Source organism: Pelobates fuscus, chromosome 11 (assembly GCF_036172605.1).
Source record: "Pelobates fuscus isolate aPelFus1 chromosome 11, aPelFus1.pri, whole genome shotgun sequence".
Lineage (NCBI taxonomy): Eukaryota > Metazoa > Chordata > Amphibia > Anura > Pelobatidae > Pelobates > Pelobates fuscus.
In genome coordinates, this window is record NC_086327.1 from 48,929,571 (window position 1) to 48,947,595 (window position 18,025).

Genomic DNA, 18,025 nt, shown 5'->3' on the forward strand with positions numbered 1-18,025 from the left:
ACTTCACAAAAACAGCAAATATTTTTCCACAAGAATTATTAAGCTCACTCCAGTGGGATCTAAGAGAGCTAAAAGTGTACTCAGTCATCATTTGTCTCAGATGTAGCTACAATAGCTACTGTAGTATCTGGTTTATTGGATTTGTTAAATGTTTTACTATTTGTCTTAAGAAGTTAGTCACTTGGAAGTAGATTTTTTATTGTTGTTCTGGGTCCCTAATTTATGTTGTGAAATCAGCATTTGCCTTCTGTCTGCCTCTTCCTCTGAGCTGAAAACTTCATAGATGAGATTCTCCAACTATTATTATTAATGAGGATTTTATTAACTTAAATAACGGAGAAGCATTAGTTATGTCACTGTTAACACATGGTTATTTACTAAAGTGAGAATAGTGGTGTTTTCAAAGTGAATTCCAAAGTTAAGAACAAAAGAATTGAATTGGGAAAAAAAAATCCAAGTCAGCAATGCTTAGAGTTCAACATTTTTGCCCTAAAACTTGAAATTCTCTTTAATTAGACAAATCCCTTTCCACTGTGCCGAACGTATCAAATCAAATGTTTGTCAATCTATGGACGAATGCATTGATTTGTCAGGCAAATCCAAAAAATAATCAATTAATTCGCCCATAAATTGACAGGCATTTATTCAATCAACACAGCTGAAAGGGATTTGTGCAAGTCTTACTTTAGCAAATATCTCTAAAAGTCTTTAGAGCTATTTATTAACCAGCATTGCTATGTTAACATAGAACGGAGAAAAAATATTTTGTTATTCAGCATTTTGCTTTTTATATGTGTTTGAATTGGCAAGAATAGAAAACAAAATATACTTTATCTCAGATCTTTGATCTGGCTTGCCATAGAAGAACTAAAATGTTGTAAATCAAGCAGGTAGTTTAGATCGTTTTTGTTTTTTAAATAAACAATGAAAGCACACAGAAATTCTAATAAAATAAAAACACGGGGAGATGGATTAAAGCAATTTCTATTTGCCCAGTTAGTTATACAGATGAACAATATAGCAAAATGTATGTTACAATGTTACAACATGTTACAAAATAGTTGGAGTCAGGCACTGAAAATTAGAGATTGATGTCAGACAAAATTCACTTAAAATATACACATTTTAAAAAGTACTTATATAAAAAAAAATCACAAACATTTAAACACAAACATACTGAGTGGACGTTATCTCATTCCTGCTAAATATACAATCTACGATTTTGTCCCAATTGTATTTGTAAATATCTGTCAACCTCTATTGATCCAAATACTTCTGTTACATGTACAGGATAACATCCATGTTAGTTCACTGGGAGCTGATAGCCCTGTAGGGAATGTGTTACAATCTTGCCTTGTGATGTATTGAAACCATCCACACATTCTTAATTCATAGACATGTGCTACATGCATATTACAGTAGATGATTATACTTAAAGATATATCACTGTTTCGAAAGGGAAAGGCTAATGTTTTTTACTTCCAATTTGCTACCAGTGTAATCAGCTTTTTAATTCATGGGCTATTGTTCACATCCTCTTGACAGTCGCTTCTAACTATGTGGCACAAACTGTTTTAAAATACAAAAAAGTAGTATTAATCAACATTTTTGTTACTTAGCTTTAAAGCACTCACTCTCACAAATGTGGGAGAAGTAGCCTGTTATTAAAATAAACACTATAATATAAGTGTTTCAGATCTGCCTGAATATCTTTCTATCTATCTATCTATCTATTTAGTTTATAGCAAGGCACATCGCCTCAATGATTTAAACATTAATATTTCTTTAAACTTAAACCCCCAAATAGTAGTAGAATTGTTCTACTATTTGTTCTTTGCGAGTGACATGTAGGCACATATAAATTCTGCTCTCTCTTATCAAGGACGACTGTACATCGTCCCTTCACACTGAGATCGCATGTACACATACACAGTACCTCTCCATATGCTATACACATATTCCACATACCTGAAACAAACAGCATGAACAATTCAAATAACAGCAATTCAAAGAACTGACTGATAGTAAAAAATTAAAGTATTGTTGGAGCTAACAATGATATAGGGTCCCTTTTGTCCAAGAGTTATATGTTGGCAGAGAAGTGGGAAAACGAAGAACAATAGTTGTCTAGGAATGCGTTAGGTAACCCTATATTAGAATGTTTTATATTTCTGGAAAGATACAAACATGTTGTTTGGTATGGACATTTATTTGAGACAAACCTATTTATCAAGGACAGACACAGCCATGAACCTCCATTCCACATTACGTCAGCTTACAATTTGGGGGTGCAAAAACTTTCAAAATCAAACTAATACACAGCATCATGTTCAGAAACACATAATCACACCTTACAGAGAGATCCACACAGTTATTACTAACAATTCAAAAGGGTTACTCAAGTGTGGATTGTTGGGTATTTAAGATTAATTCAAAGTTAATTTAAAATTTTACGCCCAAATAGCTGAATAGAAAAAATAGCAGACATTTTTCTTGTTTGGCTATTTTGGCCTAAAATGTGAATACCTCTCTAACTTTCTGACAATTTACACTTTAGTGAACCCTGCATGTGTTTGTACTGGACAAAGGAAAAAACAAGTCACCAAAAACAACCAATTTAGCATTAAAGTGACATTCCAGACACCATAACAACTTAAAAAGGAATGCAGTTGTTATGGTACCATGAGGTCGGCTTACCTTTAGGGGTTAAACTGGTAACAAATAATTAAACCCCTTTGTCTTCAGTCCTGCGCTGATTAGATCTGCTCCCAAACTTCTGTTTAAATCCAAAGGCTCAATCAGGACACTAAGGAAAGTGGCAAAGCTAGTAGACTGAGAGCATCAGCTGGAACTCTAAGCCCATCAGTAGCTCCCCATTCACTAAATGGAGTAAAAAATGTACCTTCATGATTGATGTCCTGGACTCAAACGGAAGTTCATGCACAGAGGTGACCATCACCAAACTGAAGACATTGGGGTTAAACGGTTTAACCACCGGAAGTTAAGCAGGTGCCAGGAACCTCCTGGTATCATAACAACTTAATTAACTTGAGGTTGTTATATTGCCTGAAGTGTCCCTTAAAATGCAATAATCTCTGTTTTGTATGATCAACCCTGACGTGAAACCTTCCAAGATGCTCAACTTACAAGATCCTTCTGTCCCCATAACACCTTCTGTAACACCCTTCTACAACTTACCTATACTTTCTGTTCCCACAACACTGTTGGCTAAGCGTCAACATGTCCAGTCAAATGACCATGTTTAACTGCATTAAATGATGCCCACACACACAAGCAAAAGGTAAGAAAAAAAACAAGCTCTAGGATAATTTGTTTTGTGATTCCTGCTGGTGGAATGAAACTGCTATTGACAGGTGTCCTTCCTTATGGTAAGTGCTGGTTTCTAGTTTTCTCTTTCAGTGTTGTTCAGTCAGGCAGCGTTGTGCCAATACTTCACTCCATACTCACTGCTTGTATCGTAAGGCAGAAAAATATTTGATTGAGTGGGTAATGAAGTCGGTGGCTGTCGAAGAATCAGCCACCTCCTGGGGAAAAATGACACCTAACTTCTGATACCCTAAGCTTCATTAAGTCTAAGCCAAAAATGTCCCTAATGTACAGCAAAAGTCGTTTCAAACCTTTTTATTTTACTCTCACCAAACTAACCTTTTTTTGTAAGTATTGTCATTTTGGTGAATGATCTTTCTGAACATCCACTTGGATCCATGTTAAGATTCTCTTTAGGAAAAAAAGCTCATCAAATTGACAATGGAAGGAGAGTGGCCACCAGCCAATAAGAAAAACAAAACATTAGCCTAGTTCCTGTATTATATGACCTTCTTTTCTTGTGTAACATTTAGAACATAATTATATTGTAGACATCATTTAACTTAACATAGCGTGGCCACCTGGCTATCTTTCACATATTTAATTTCTCCATCACTGACATCCTATAAGACTTGTTCCATACACTAAAAATGTTACCAGTAATATCCCAGGCATTGAGGTGGAATGGGTAAATATGTGGAGTGGCAATTGCCCAATGGGCAACAATCAGTTTTGTTATTTGTGTAGCAGCAATTCGTGCGTGCATTTCCAGATATGTCCACTTGGGGAGTATTGGATACAATGCCAGCTAGTTTTAAGCTAAATTTAATTTATTACTGGGGGACATTCTTTGCTTTTTCTATGAGCTATCTGTGCTGATCCACATGGCAACTGACTGCTTGATAAATGCTCTGTTAAATTAGGTCTGTTTTGTCACGTTTGTTTATGGGTGCCACATACACAGCAATTTGGGGTTTTATTCACCAAACTGAATATTGTGAAGAATTGACTGAGAAATAGCAGTTTTTTTCTGGCACTAAGTTGTGCTTGTAAAATCATTGAATTGGTTTAGATATAACTCTCTGAGACTTGCCAACTCAGCCCAGAATATCAGCCAAGTAAGGGCAGAACTATAAAATGTGTGCTGTGAATTAACACAAGTACAAAAAAATCGGTCTAATTTGTTTACATATCATTGTTTTCTAGATTCAAGGTTAATCAATATGATTGAATATTGTATCTATATTATTATTTTATTGGGGTGCACACATACACATCCTTAGATGTTATAGGCAATATAAACATAACAGATTCAGGGTTATTTATTAAAGAGAGAATACAATGTGAATTCCAAATTAAGGCCCTACAGATGAACTTGAAACATTCTCTAGGTCCTCTTTATTTCCAGTTCAGCTACTTTGGTCTTAAATTTGAAATTCAGTTTGAATTCAGGTGGAATACTCACATTACCGAATAACCATGATTTTGTTTTTGCTTGGTGCCATGGCCCGTTATATTTAACCTTACTTGGAAATTGTTTAAAATCACTTTATATCCTTCACTTTGCTTTAAATTTTTTAGTTAGAACACCTGTTTATAACTAGGAAGAATTTACACTTGCAGTCAAATCTTCACTTACTTTTTTTTTTTTATACAATGTAAATGAACCTTTCCCCTGTGTGTTTATTTTAATTAATAAAACCGAGCGCTCCTCAGTCACGTCGCCAATGCTTATCATGAAAGTGATCTTCAAAAAAATGTAAAAGCTAATTTTCTCTCTTTCAATTTGCAGCTTTCAAATGACCCATAAAAGTCACCTGTTCTATAATACTGTTGAGGTCATTCTATAAATATTTAATCTGAAAGGTGCAGCAATTGTTGGCTATTTAAGTCATTTACACTCTAAAATCCAGCCAATAGCTCAAAGTCTTGGGTTATACGCAAGATAGATACAATAATTTTTGACAAACAAGTCAATGTATATAAAGTAAGAAAGTTCTAAAATGCTGCTGTAAACAGAACACTTTTAGAGTAATAGTTATTAAGTTGCTGGTTTATACATTCAGCCCTTCTAACAGTGTATTACACTAGCTCTTGCTTTCAATGGAGAACACATAAATTAATTGTGGTGGTGTCTTCCACTGTAGACAATCCTCAAATCAGATAATGGTTTATAAAGGTTAAGGAAGTAAGAATCACAAGGTCACTGGATGACAGGCGCTGAGCGGTCGTTTGTGATGGTGCGTTTCAGTTTGACGTGGGCAAAAGGATTGTTTCTGTAAAACAAATTGTTGACAATGTACTTCATCTAAATTTATAACCAAAAAAAAAAAAATCAGTAGCTAATTTCTGCTCTTAAAATAAACAAATATCAAATGTCTTACATTGAGTTAAGCATAAGATTTCTACATTGTAATAACTAACAACTGTGTTGGCTTAATATTCGATTTCGAAACTGGAGTGTAAACCAAGGACAGGTGTCCAGGGAACACTAGTGAGATACTGATCTGAGTTGTTAGTCACTTAAAATAAAAAATCATTTAATTGGTATACAAAACCATGAACTTAAAGTAAATGAAAAAAGAAAAAAATGTAAAGGGTGAAAAATAATAATAAGTGCATTCCAACAGGGAGGAGGGTAGGGAGGTAGCTCAGGGAGCTCAGGGATGAGCTTAGGCAATGGGTAAAAGGAGGTAGAAGTAGTATATAGCTATATAATAGTCCTATGCAAGAGTAAACTGCTCTCTATAGAAATGGACATAAGCTATAGGGGCTACTGTGAGAACCACTCCAATACCCAGAGCAACAGAGTACACAAACGGGTTAACTCCAGGATACTGTAACAGCCCGTGTGATATAGAGTACTTCACACCTGCTATAGAAATTGAATAAATCCTTGGAGTGTATAAAAAGCCCGTTAGTAGAACCCCAGTATTAGGTTACATAAGAGGATAAAGTCCTAGAACCGTGTTACAAATTACTTCACACTAGCTCCTAAGGTACAATATATCCTCAAGGGCTAATGCCCTAACTGTGCCATATCTGAGGTATAAACTCATATTGAACCCTGAATAACACTCCAAACCGGCTACCAACCCTCCTTGCCCTGATTAAACACCCCAAACAATGGTGAAGAAATAAGTGCTGTGCTTTAAAAAAACCTAAATTCTGCCTAACGCGTTTCGGCGCTAAAGAGAGCGCCTTTCTCAAAGGCTATCAACGGTTGTACCTTAGGAGCTAGTGTGAAGTAATTTGTAACACGGTTCTAGGACTTTATCCTCTTATGTAACCTAATACTGGGGTTCTACTAACGGGCTTTTTATACACTCCAAGGATTTATTCAATTTCTATAGCAGGTGTGAAGTACTCTATATCACACGGGCTGTTACAGTATCCTGGAGTTAACCCGTTTGTGTACTCTGTTGCTCTGGGTATTGGAGTGGTTCTCACAGTAGCCCCTATAGCTTATGTCCATTTCTATAGAGAGCAGTTTACTCTTGCATAGGACTATTATATAGCTATATACTACTTCTACCTCCTTTTACCCATTGCCTAAGCTCATCCCTGAGCTCCCTGAGCTACCTCCCTACCCTCCTCCCTGTTGGAATGCACTTATTATTATTTTTCACCCTTTACATTTTTTTCTTTTTTCATTTACTTTAAGTTCATGGTTTTGTATACCAATTAAATGATTTTTTATTTTAAGTGACTAACAACTCAGATCAGTATCTCACTAGTGTTCCCTGGACACCTGTCCTTGGTTTACACTCCAGTTTCGTTTTTGTATTGCATTACAAGGGTTATCCCCTACAGAGATACGACCTGGACACACTGAATTTATCTCTGTTTTCAGGGATTTATTCCTTATCTCATTTTAATATTCGATTTCGCATGATATGTGTAATGTTGAACTCACACGTCAAAGAGCAATAATCAGCTCTGACATATACCATTGAATGATCTAAGATAGTATAAGTCCTGTCCAGTGAGCATGATTCATTGTTGCACTGTAGAAACACTGTGATGTGTATAATCAATGCAAGAAATGGTTACTTAATACGGGTGGTATCACCAATTATATCACTGGGTAGATTCATTTGGCAGCTAAAGGAATGTGCCATTTGTGAAATCACAAAAAAGGATTGGGTTCCTTCCTACATCCCTCTGGTCAGGTGAAAAATGTTGCAACCAGTAGGCTATACACATTTTGGTGCCCTGCTACAAACACAGACATTTTGATATGCTAATCGGCAAATAGGAGTCAGAAAACATTTTTTCTGCTAAAAGTCATACATTTTTTTATTTATTTTTTTTAAACAGTAATAATCCAGAGATAATTGTGCCTTCTGGTTCAGATGTTCAGAATGCTGAAGGAATTCCCTACAAGATAAGTCCAAACATATTTGGACATATTTTGTGGGGAACACCCTCAGCATTTTGCATTAAGTGTATCATAAGCCATTTGGGGGAATTGGGAAAGTCAGTTATCCTAACTCACAGACTGGTCTTGTAAGGTATCTTTAGAATGGATAAATTGTGACAATCCCACTAATAAAAAAAATTCAAAAAACATTTATACTAGGCATACAGCAAGAGATTGAGACCTTTTTCCTAAATTACTTATATAAGCTTGTATTTAATTCGGTGAGATGGGAGATGACATCAACCTAGAATTCCTACAATCACGCCTACCCTCCATCCCTACCTTATTTTGGGCCAGCATGGAAAGTTGAGATGGACACGTATCGTATACAATCTATGGCATGCAAACTACAGGCGTGCTTACTGGGAGACAAAATCTAATTTTGAGTAAGTTGCCATTTTTCTTACAGAAAATCCCAGAAATAAAAGATACAACTACTATACTAGCAAAGTAAATAACTAGGATTTTCAGTTAATTTTCTTCTTTTTATTTTTTCCATTCTTTTTGGTGCAACTAATTTGTTCATTATCTGTTTTTTATGCATGCCCAGAACTATTCAGTGAACTAATTTTGTTCATATTAAATGTTCCTTTATTAAGTTCTGCCTTTGCTGGTACATAATCACATTACTTGAAGATATCTATTTAATATAGTTTTTTTAATGCATAGATATTTTGCTAAATTGTGTATTGTGTGTTTCTTTAATTCTGATTTGGGCCTTAATTTAATAAGCTTTCTAAATAAGTCAATACTGTTAGAAAAAAAGGTTTTTCTACAGAAGTCATCATTAAAGTCTATTGGAATTTTTGTAGAAAAAAATCAGTTGGAAAGTTTTCTAATAGTATTGAATCATTTGGAAAGCATACATTGAGGCATAGTGGGGTAACCTGAGACACCCCATGTTTTGGTGGTGGAAGATTTTATTCCAGAGTTAAGAGTGTGTGGTGTTAAGAGGGATTTGTAAATCATTATTTTGGGTCTGATGTAGACAAATTGCGATTTTTAACCCTTTCATCCCACAAAAGCCAGTTGTGCACATTTGGTGTATGGTGGTGTTCGCGACAGTGTTATATGTGGTTCAAGAAGATTTTTTTCTTTAAAGAACAAAACAGAGAGACTACATATTAATACTGCCTTTAATATAAGTAAATGAACATAATAGATTTCAATATATTTGAGCTGGATAGGTATCACATATTTATCCACTTTTATAAAGATGCTTAAATAGAGACATGTTAATATCTGCTGTGTAATGAAGCATTGGTTCGTGGACAGTGGGATAGGAGATTATATTTCGGCAAAGTCCATTTAAAGGCTCTGCTCTTTGTGAGACAGAAGAGATAGTGAGAAATGAGTGGTATTAAGAAGGCAGCTAAGAGACATGCAATTGGTGTTTGGAAGGAGGGATGGGATTTTTTTGGGGGGTGAGAGGACGGGAATGTGGCAGCGGGAGTAAGGGAGGGAATGTGGCAGCGGAAGTGAGGGGGCTAATGTAGTCATGGGAGTGAGGGAGGGAATGTGGCGATTGGAGTAAGGGAGGGAATGTGGCAGTGGGAGTTAGGGTAGGGATATGAGAGTGGGAAAACAGTGTAGTTTTTTTTGGATCAATGTAGAAAATTCCTGTGAAAATTGAGTTGAAATGTGGATGGAAAAAAGAAATTGTATTTGTGGTAATGAGGAAGACAAAATGGCATGGGGTTAGCAAAATGGCAGATCATTTTACTGTTTAGTTAATATTTTTCTTAAATATAAAGCTATGGCTGGGACAGCGCATAGTTGTGTGACATATATAGTTAAAGGGACACTATAGTCACCTGGACAACTTTAGCTTAATGAAGCAGTTTTGGTGTATAGAACATGCCCCTGCATCCTCACTGCTCAATCCTCTGCCATTTAGGAGTTAAACCCCTTTGTTTATGAACCCTAGTCCCACCTCCCTGCATGTGACTTGCACAGCCTTCCATAAACACTTCCTGTAAAGAGAGCCCTATTTAGGCTTTCTTTATTGCAAGTTCTGTTTAATTAATATTTTCTTATCCCCTGCTATGTTAATAGCTTGCTAGACCCTGCAAGAGCCTCCTGTATGTGATTAAAGTTCAATTTAGAGATTGAGATACAATTATTTAAGGTAAATTACATCTGTTTGAAAGTGAAAGCAGTTTGTTTTTTTCATGCAGGCTCTGTCAATAATAGCCAGGGGAGGTGTGGCTAGGGCTGCATAAACAGAAGCAAAGTTATTTAACTCCTAAATGACAGTGAATTGAGCAGTGAAATTGCAGGGGAATGATCTATACACTAAAACTGCTTTATTTAGCTAAAGTAATTTAGGTGACTATAGTGTTCCTTTAAGGTAAATTGTGTTATTTTTCTTTACAATAATATTTGCAAGCAGGGCCGTCTTTAACGCGGGGCAAACGGGGCAGCTGCCCCGGGCCCAGTTACTCCTGGGGGTCCCAAAACAGCTGCCCCGTGGCCCCGACGCCCATAGCCTGCATAAGAAAAATTTCCTTCCCCACCCATGGGCCCACGGTGCTTGTATTGCGGCTGCACCGGGGCCCATACTCTAAGGGGGCTCACCGGGTGGCCAATACACTTAGGGCCACCCGGTGAGCACTTTTCAGCAGGGGCCCGGTCAGATGCTGTGGCCCTTTAACAGCACGACCGGGCCTCCTGCTTTACAGCAGCCTGGGAGGAAGTGACGTCCACAAGTCACTTCCTCCCTCAGAGATGATGAGCCGCGCGGGAGGGAGGCTGAGCCAGGAGGTAGCGAGGAGGGGGACTGAGCAAAGAGAGCCAGTCCCCAACTCCCAACCACCCAAGGCAGAACACTGAACCCCAGGGAAGGTAGGAAACTGGAGGGGGGCTTTACAGTTTGCCCATGTGTATGTCAGTATGTGTGTGTTTATGTCTGTCAGTAGGTGTGTGTGTGTCAGTCTGTGTGTGTGTGTCTGTGTGTGTCAGTCTGTCTGTCACTAGGTCTGTGATTGTGTCTGTCAATAGGTCTGTTTGTGTGTGTGTGTGTGTGTGTGTCAGTCAGTCTGTCTGGGTGTGTGTCAGTCTGTGTGTGTGTGTCTGTCTGTCATTAGGTCTGTGTTTGTGTCTGTCAGTAGGTATGTGTGTGTGTGTGTGTCACTAGGTCTGTGATTGTGTCTGTCAATAGGTCTGTTTATGTGTGTGTGTCAGTCAGTCTGTGTGTGTGTCAGTCTGTGTGTGTGTGTCAGTCTGTGAGTGTCTGTCTGTCTGTCACTAGGTCTGTGTTTGTGTCTGTCAGTAGGTCTGTGTGTGTGTGTGTGTGTGTCACTAGGTCTGTGTATGTGTGTCAGTAGGTATGTGTGTGTGTCAGTTTGTCTGTGTGCCTGTCAGTAGGTCTGTCTGTGTGTGTGCCAGTATGTATGTGTGTCAGTGTGCCAGTATGTCTGCCTGGGTATCAGTATGTCTGTGTGTGTGTGCCACTATGTCTGTCTGTGTGTGTGTCAGTATGTGTCTGTGTGTGCGCCAGTATGTCTGTGTGTCTGTCAGTAGGTCTGTGTGTGTGTGTCTGTGAATGTATGTCAGTATGTCTCAGTATGTGTCTGTCAGAATGTCTGTGTCGGTGTCCATATGTCAGTATGTATGTATGTGTCAGTTTGTCTGTCTATATGTGTCTGTATATATGTGTGTCTGTATGTGTATCAGTGTGTATCTGTATGCTGTCTCTGTGTGTTTCGGTGTATCTGTGTGTGTCTGTATCTGCATGTGTGTATATGTGTCTGTATATCTACATGTGTGCCAGTGTGTATATCTGTGTGTCTGCATGTGTTTCAGTGTGTGTGTGTGTGTATATATATCTATGCGTGTGTATATGTGCATACATCTCAGCATTCACACACTAACACTACATACAAATACACCCCTGCATTCAAACTCCAACACTACGTACAAACATACGTCTGTGTTACACACCAAAATTATATGTAAACACACCCCTGCATTCAAAAACCAACACTACACATAAATACATGCATGCAAGTACGCCAACACCACATACAAGCATATTCCATAAAAAAACCTGTTTACATTCAAACACATAAAAACAGCTTAGTGCTAAATACAAACCTTCAAACATGGGTAAATGGTAGAGCCCCAGCTGTCAATGCAATCCTTGAGTTGCACGACAGATGGGGAACTACCTTTTAATCACCCGTGCGATTGGGAGGCTCAAAATAATTCTTGCACCTCTCTACTAGGTCTGCCACTGCGTTGGGATGGAGGACGTGATTGCACACCTGGGGAGAAGGTACCAGGGGGCCCAAGCAAATGCTTTGCCCAGGGTCCAATCAATTTTAAAGACGGCCCTGTTTGCAAGTATTCACTGTACTGCATCTTGTGTTAGACATTAGCACTTTTAAGAAAAGATTGCGTAGCTGCAACTTGTTCTGTTTTATAACTCACCTGGAGGGGGATGAAGATGGACTTCCAAATTGATTTGCTAGCTGAAAAAAAATCCAGACAATTAGTTTTTCTGATATTTGTTATTAAATCTAGAATTACTAAAACAAGATTTTCATGGACAAACAATACTGTGATCTAATGTAGCATATATAGAAAATATCCAACTACCTTAACAAAGTAACCAAAAGCAATATGATCGGGACACAGTATAAGTAAAAACGTTACGTAATCATGTGAACAAGAACAAAGTGCCTCATATTGATTAGTATGGTTGGGGAATGAGAATGATTAATTATACCATTATAAAGTTTCAGATTAAAGCTGTGCTCAGATGCTTTATTTACAGTTCACCTTACTTGAACCAAGTCGGGGTTAATCATGCTGTATGGTCGCTGTCGGAAAGTGCTCGTACGAGGCGAAGGATTGTATCTTGTTGCTTCTATTCTTCTGTTTTCAGAATCTGAAGGTAACATTCCCACCTTGTCCAGGTTTCCAGTGCTGCTGCTGTTTAGCTTACTAAGTGGAAAACTGTACGGCAAAAAAAATCACCAAGAAGAAACAGAACAGAAATAATAATATTAAAGACCTCAGGGAGTGGATTTTGTTTTAATGAAGTGTATGTAAAAGAAAATGAGAGAAACTCTCCCCTAACTTTAGTATATGACAGGATCCTTCAGCCATATACAAGTCCCTTGGCTCAGACATTGTTTGAAAGCCGACAATAAGTCTCTATAGTTTTTTTTGCTTCAGTCCTTTCACAGAAGCAGGGCAAACTACAGAGACTGTCTATTTTTAAACACTATTACCGTATATACTCGAGTATAAGTCGAGTTTTTCAGCACATTTTTTGTGCTGAAAAACCCCAACTCGACTTATACTCGAGTCAATTGTCTGTATTATGGCAATTTACATTGCCATAATACAGACAGGGGGCTGTGTAGGAGGGGGGCTGGCAGGAAGCGTTTACTTACCTCTCCTGCAGCTCCTGTCAGCTCCCTTCTCCTCCGCGCCGGTCCGGTCAGCACCCCTGTCAGCTCACAGTGTAAGTCTCGCGAGAGCCGCGGGGTCAGAGCGCGGCCACGAGACTTACACTGGGACTTGCAGAGGGAGCTGACCGGACCGGCGCGGAGGAGAAGGGAGCTGACAGGAGCTGCAGGAGAGGTAAGTAAACGCTCTCTGCCAGCCCCCCTCCACTGAACTGCCAATGCCACTGGACCACCAGGGAGTGAGAGCCCCCCTCCCTGGCCAGCTAGCAAGCAGGGAGGGGGGGGGGAATAAAAATATAAATAATAATAATAAAATAATAATACTTAAAAAATAATAAAAATAATCAATAATTAAAAAAATAATATTAAAAATGCCCACCCCCCACCAAGGCTCTGCAACACACACACACACACTGCACTCATACACACACACACACTGTACTCATACACACACACTGCACTCATACACACACTGCACTCATACACACACTGCACTCATACACACTGCACTCATACACACACTGCACTCATACACACACTGCACTCATACACACTGCACTCATACACACACTGCACTCATACACACACACTGCACTCACACACACACACTGCATTCATACACACACACACACCACTCATACACACACACTGCACTCATACACACTGCACTCATACACACTGCACTCATACACACTGCACTCATACACACACACTGCACTCATACACACACACTGCACTCATACACACACACTGCACTCATACACACACTGCACTCATACACACACTGCACTCATACACACACACTGCATTCATACACACACGCTGCACTCATACACACACACTGCACTCATACACACTGCACTCATACACACACACACTGCACTCATACACACACACACTGCACTCATACACACACACTGCACTCATATACACACACTGCACTCATATACATACACTGCACTCATACACACACTGCATTCATACACACACACTGCATTCATTATATACACACACTGTAAATAAATATTCAACGAATATAATTTTTTTAGGATCTAATTTTATTTAGAAATTTACCAGTAGCTACTGCATTTCCCAACCTAGTCTTATACTCGAGTCAATAAGTTTTCCCAGTTTTTTGGGGTAAAATTAGGGGCCTCAGCTTATACTCGAGTATATACGGTATATTAAAAATTGTTTAAAGTGACATGAGATACACAGAATCAATACATTTTTGTTATTTGCATCAAATGCCAGGTTGTGTCAGGACATATTTCCATTTCATACAAATGCTAATTAATATGGGGAGTCTAACTGCATAAAGAAATCCATGTCGTTTTAGTTTTTAGGCATTAAATGTGCTTTAAATTGGTAAAATTAACAGCTTATCTTTGCTACTTTACTCATTATAAGACGCTGAAATTTTTAGCAAGTCATGTGTCAGGAATGAGTTCAAATAAATGGGAAAACATATATATTGTTCAACTTTAAAAAGTTTATTTCTTGGACAGTTTGTAAAAGAAGCATTTACACTGATGAGCCACATCATTAAAACCACCTGCCGTATATTGTGTAGGTCTCACTTGGGTTGCCAAAACAGTTCTGATGCATAAAGGTATGGATTCCACAAGACCTCTGAATGTGTCCTGTGGTATCTGGCACCAAGACATTAGCAGCAGATCCTTTAAAATGACAACTTAGTCACCAGAACCACTATAGCTTCATGTAGATGTTCAGGTTTGTATATCATGTCCTTAACCCCTTAAGGACCAAACTTCTGGAATAAAAGGGAATCATGACATGTCACACGTGTCATGTGTCCTTAAGGGGTTAAAGGCTTTTTCATGTAAACATTGCCCTAGTAAAACCTGTAGTGGCAGTCACTATAGGTGCTTCCTGGGTCAGTGTTGTAACGGAGCTCCCTGTACCCCGGCTGGGTACCTCTGCCAAGAACCGCTTCCTAGCCGGAACAGGTGACAAACTCCTATCCCCAATCGCCGTGACTTAACTGGGGTCCTGGAATCACTCCGTCCTGGAGCCGAATGGGGGAACTCGCTCTATTCACTTGCAGGCACTGGACGACACTCAGTCCTGGGAGCTCTAGTCCTTACAAGGACTTTCCCCGTTGAATCCTCCACACTGGAACAAGCTGGAGTAGTGATTAGCCCTTTTCCCTCCCAACAACCAGACAACACATAGTTCCAGGAGTACAAGCTGGAAAGCTTTAATCTGGCCAGATGGCCTGCTTTCATACATTTATGGACACAGTTAAACATGCCCATGACAATCCCACACAAAACAGGATAATCCTTCCCCTGTGCCTAGGAGATAATTGAGTCAGGAACTGTACAAACTCAATTATCTCCAGGTACAGAAAAACATACAATTTACAAACACCCATAAAAGTACCTTCAAAACCCATGAAAACCCCACAAGTTAAAGCTCCTGATAGCCCCGATCTGGGTGACCAACATATCCAAAAATCACTCAGATCGGTTCGGGGGTTCGACTTTTCCATCGAAGTCAATTATTTGACCGACCTATGCCCAAAATAGTTCCATGAAATCAGGGCTAGCGGTCAGTCAACTTTGGTAACAAAAAAACAAATAAAATACTGAACGTAGTCTCTTTTTGAACCATAGAGCGTGTTCCCCTAATCCAGACGGATGATTCTACTGAACAGTGTTCTTCTAGGATCTATAGAACCGAACGCAGGCAATAATGGAAATCCAGCGGTGTTCGGGAGTTTCAGTGTCTGATTTTAGTTCCATGAACTCGACGACCAAACACCGCTGCCTGCGTTCATGCGAACAAGATGGCCGCCACCTCGTGGTCGTTAATACGAATTGCGACCACCCAGACGAACAATTAGAACACTGAGGTGAGAACTGTTCCAAGGTGTTAGCCATTTAAACAGTCTTTTACAGGTTTCCCTGCTAGGGTCCATAGTCTGTGGGCAGGAGGTTAGCAAGCAAGCTCCTCTAGGAGCTTGTGGCAAACTCACGTGGGATGGGGAGTTTGTCACATATCTTCCCCCTCCTCGGGAGACTATCCAGACCCCAGACCTCCAATCAGTCTGGGTCTGTGTTAGACTGGTGACCTTTCCCAAAAGATGTAGTTGTCCAGAAGGCCTCCTGCCACAAGCTCTCCTTTGTACATCCCGGGTCCTGCTTGGAAATAACCTGGCTGCACTCCCCCCCAAGTTAACGTTGGGGACAGAGGGCGCAATTCTCCACTTTAGAGGGTAACTCCTGCCGCTGGGGAGAGGGACCTGTTGTCCCTTCTCCCTTTAAACCATACTGCCACTGGGAAGGGGGACCGACAATCTCCTCTCCCTGGACCTCACTAACGGTGGAACGCTTCCGTGCTTGGTGGGCAGAAGCCATCCGTGCTTGGTGGGCAGAGGCCAGGGGCCCTCTGCCCCATAGCCAGCGTTTGAGCTGGGTTTGCCTGGTTGTCATCAGGCCCTGAAACCAATGGACAGGTAGGGCAGAGGCCAGCTGCACTCTGCCCTGATGCCAGTTCTTCTGCTGGGAGGGTGTCAGTGGAGACCGAAGTCCCCTCCACTACACACGGAACCAGATTGGGAATTTGTTGCTGGCGAGAGGAACCGTGACAGGCACCGCTGTTGGGGAATGGGACCGGTTGTCCCCACTCCCATGCTCTCCCACTATGGTTGAGTAGAGGGACCAGCTGTCTCCTCTCTCAGTATCTCCTGCTGCAGCTGGGGAGGAGGACCGACTGTTCCCACTCCCGGTATCTCTAGCTGTGGTTGGAATCTGGGCAGGCTGCCTAGCATCCCTGTAGAGCCGGTTCAGAGACCTCGGTCCCATCTGCACCTGCCAACTGGATGTCTTCCCAGAACCAGTCTATGAGGTCCCCTGTTTCTGGAGCTGGTAGTGAAACATGGGGTACAGCAGCCAGGTCTCAACACCTGGAGTGTGGCAGGTCTGGGTCAGCCACCCAGCTTTCCTGCTCTGGGTCAATGTCCTGTTGCTGAACCGAGTCTTGCATTTCTACATAGTCTTTTTCCAGTTCTCGCTCCATGGCAACATGACGGATGAGGTGTGATCCCAGCCCAATAGCTCCTGGGCCCTGTAGCATTGCTTCCCGGTAATAATAGATAGCCCAGAACCATGACTTTGCAGGACTGCCGAAGTAGTCGCCTTCCACAACAGGCCAGGGCCCCTGTAGTCTCCCCCTCTGGATGAACGTCCTCCACCATCCAAGTATCTCTCTGGACTGTGCACCACCATAGCGCCCGGTATGAGTCATTCAGGATCAGTTCCCTCTCTACTAGGGACTCAAGGTGCCTTACCCGCTCTGTCACGGGTTGTTCCCCCAGAAGCGTCATCCACCAGGCCACTTGTTCCTGCAAATGGTGCGCTATACCAGGAAGGCTCTCCTTCCACTGAAACTGAGCTTCCTCCAGGGCATCGTACCAGAGTTCTTTCCGGGCTTCATCCCTCCATCCCAGATCACTCTCCTCCTTGGATGTGAGCGCTGCCCAGGGGCCAGCTTGCCCCATTCTCCCGAGTTCCTCGCCAATCCTTCCTCTGACGTAGTGCTGGTTTTCCCACAGCTAGGAAGCCATCCCACCGCTGCCACCATTGTAATGGAGCTCCCTGTACCCCGGCTGGGGCAGGGGACAAACATCAGCACTTCTGCCCCCAGTCGCCGTGACTTGACTGGGGTCCAGGAACCACTCGGTCCTGGAGCTGAATGGGGGAATTCGCTCTATCCACTCTCAGGCACTGGACGACACTCAGTCCTGGGAGCTCTAGTCCTTACAATGACTTTCCCCTCCTCCAGGAGCTTGTGTCCTTGGTGTGCATGAATTAATTCAATGCATCTCTATGAG

At 40.8% G+C, this 18,025-nt stretch overlaps 1 protein-coding gene across 3 annotated transcripts in view; it reads right to left on the reverse strand.

Moving 5' to 3' along the window:
• Positions 1 to 968: 968 nt before the first annotated feature.
• Positions 969 to 18,025, reverse strand: part of LOC134577579 (brain-specific angiogenesis inhibitor 1-associated protein 2-like) — a 199,711-nt gene continuing 182,654 nt past the window's right edge. For all 3 annotated transcript variants that reach the window (XM_063436396.1, XM_063436397.1, XM_063436398.1), the window contains 3 exons: positions 12,538 to 12,709; positions 12,182 to 12,222; positions 969 to 5,603 (listed from right to left, as the gene is read on the reverse strand). In XM_063436396.1, the coding sequence (XP_063292466.1) occupies positions 5,531 to 5,603; positions 12,182 to 12,222; positions 12,538 to 12,709 (286 nt within the window). In that variant the 3' untranslated portion in view covers positions 969 to 5,530. The remainder of the gene's footprint in view (positions 5,604 to 12,181; positions 12,223 to 12,537; positions 12,710 to 18,025) is intronic.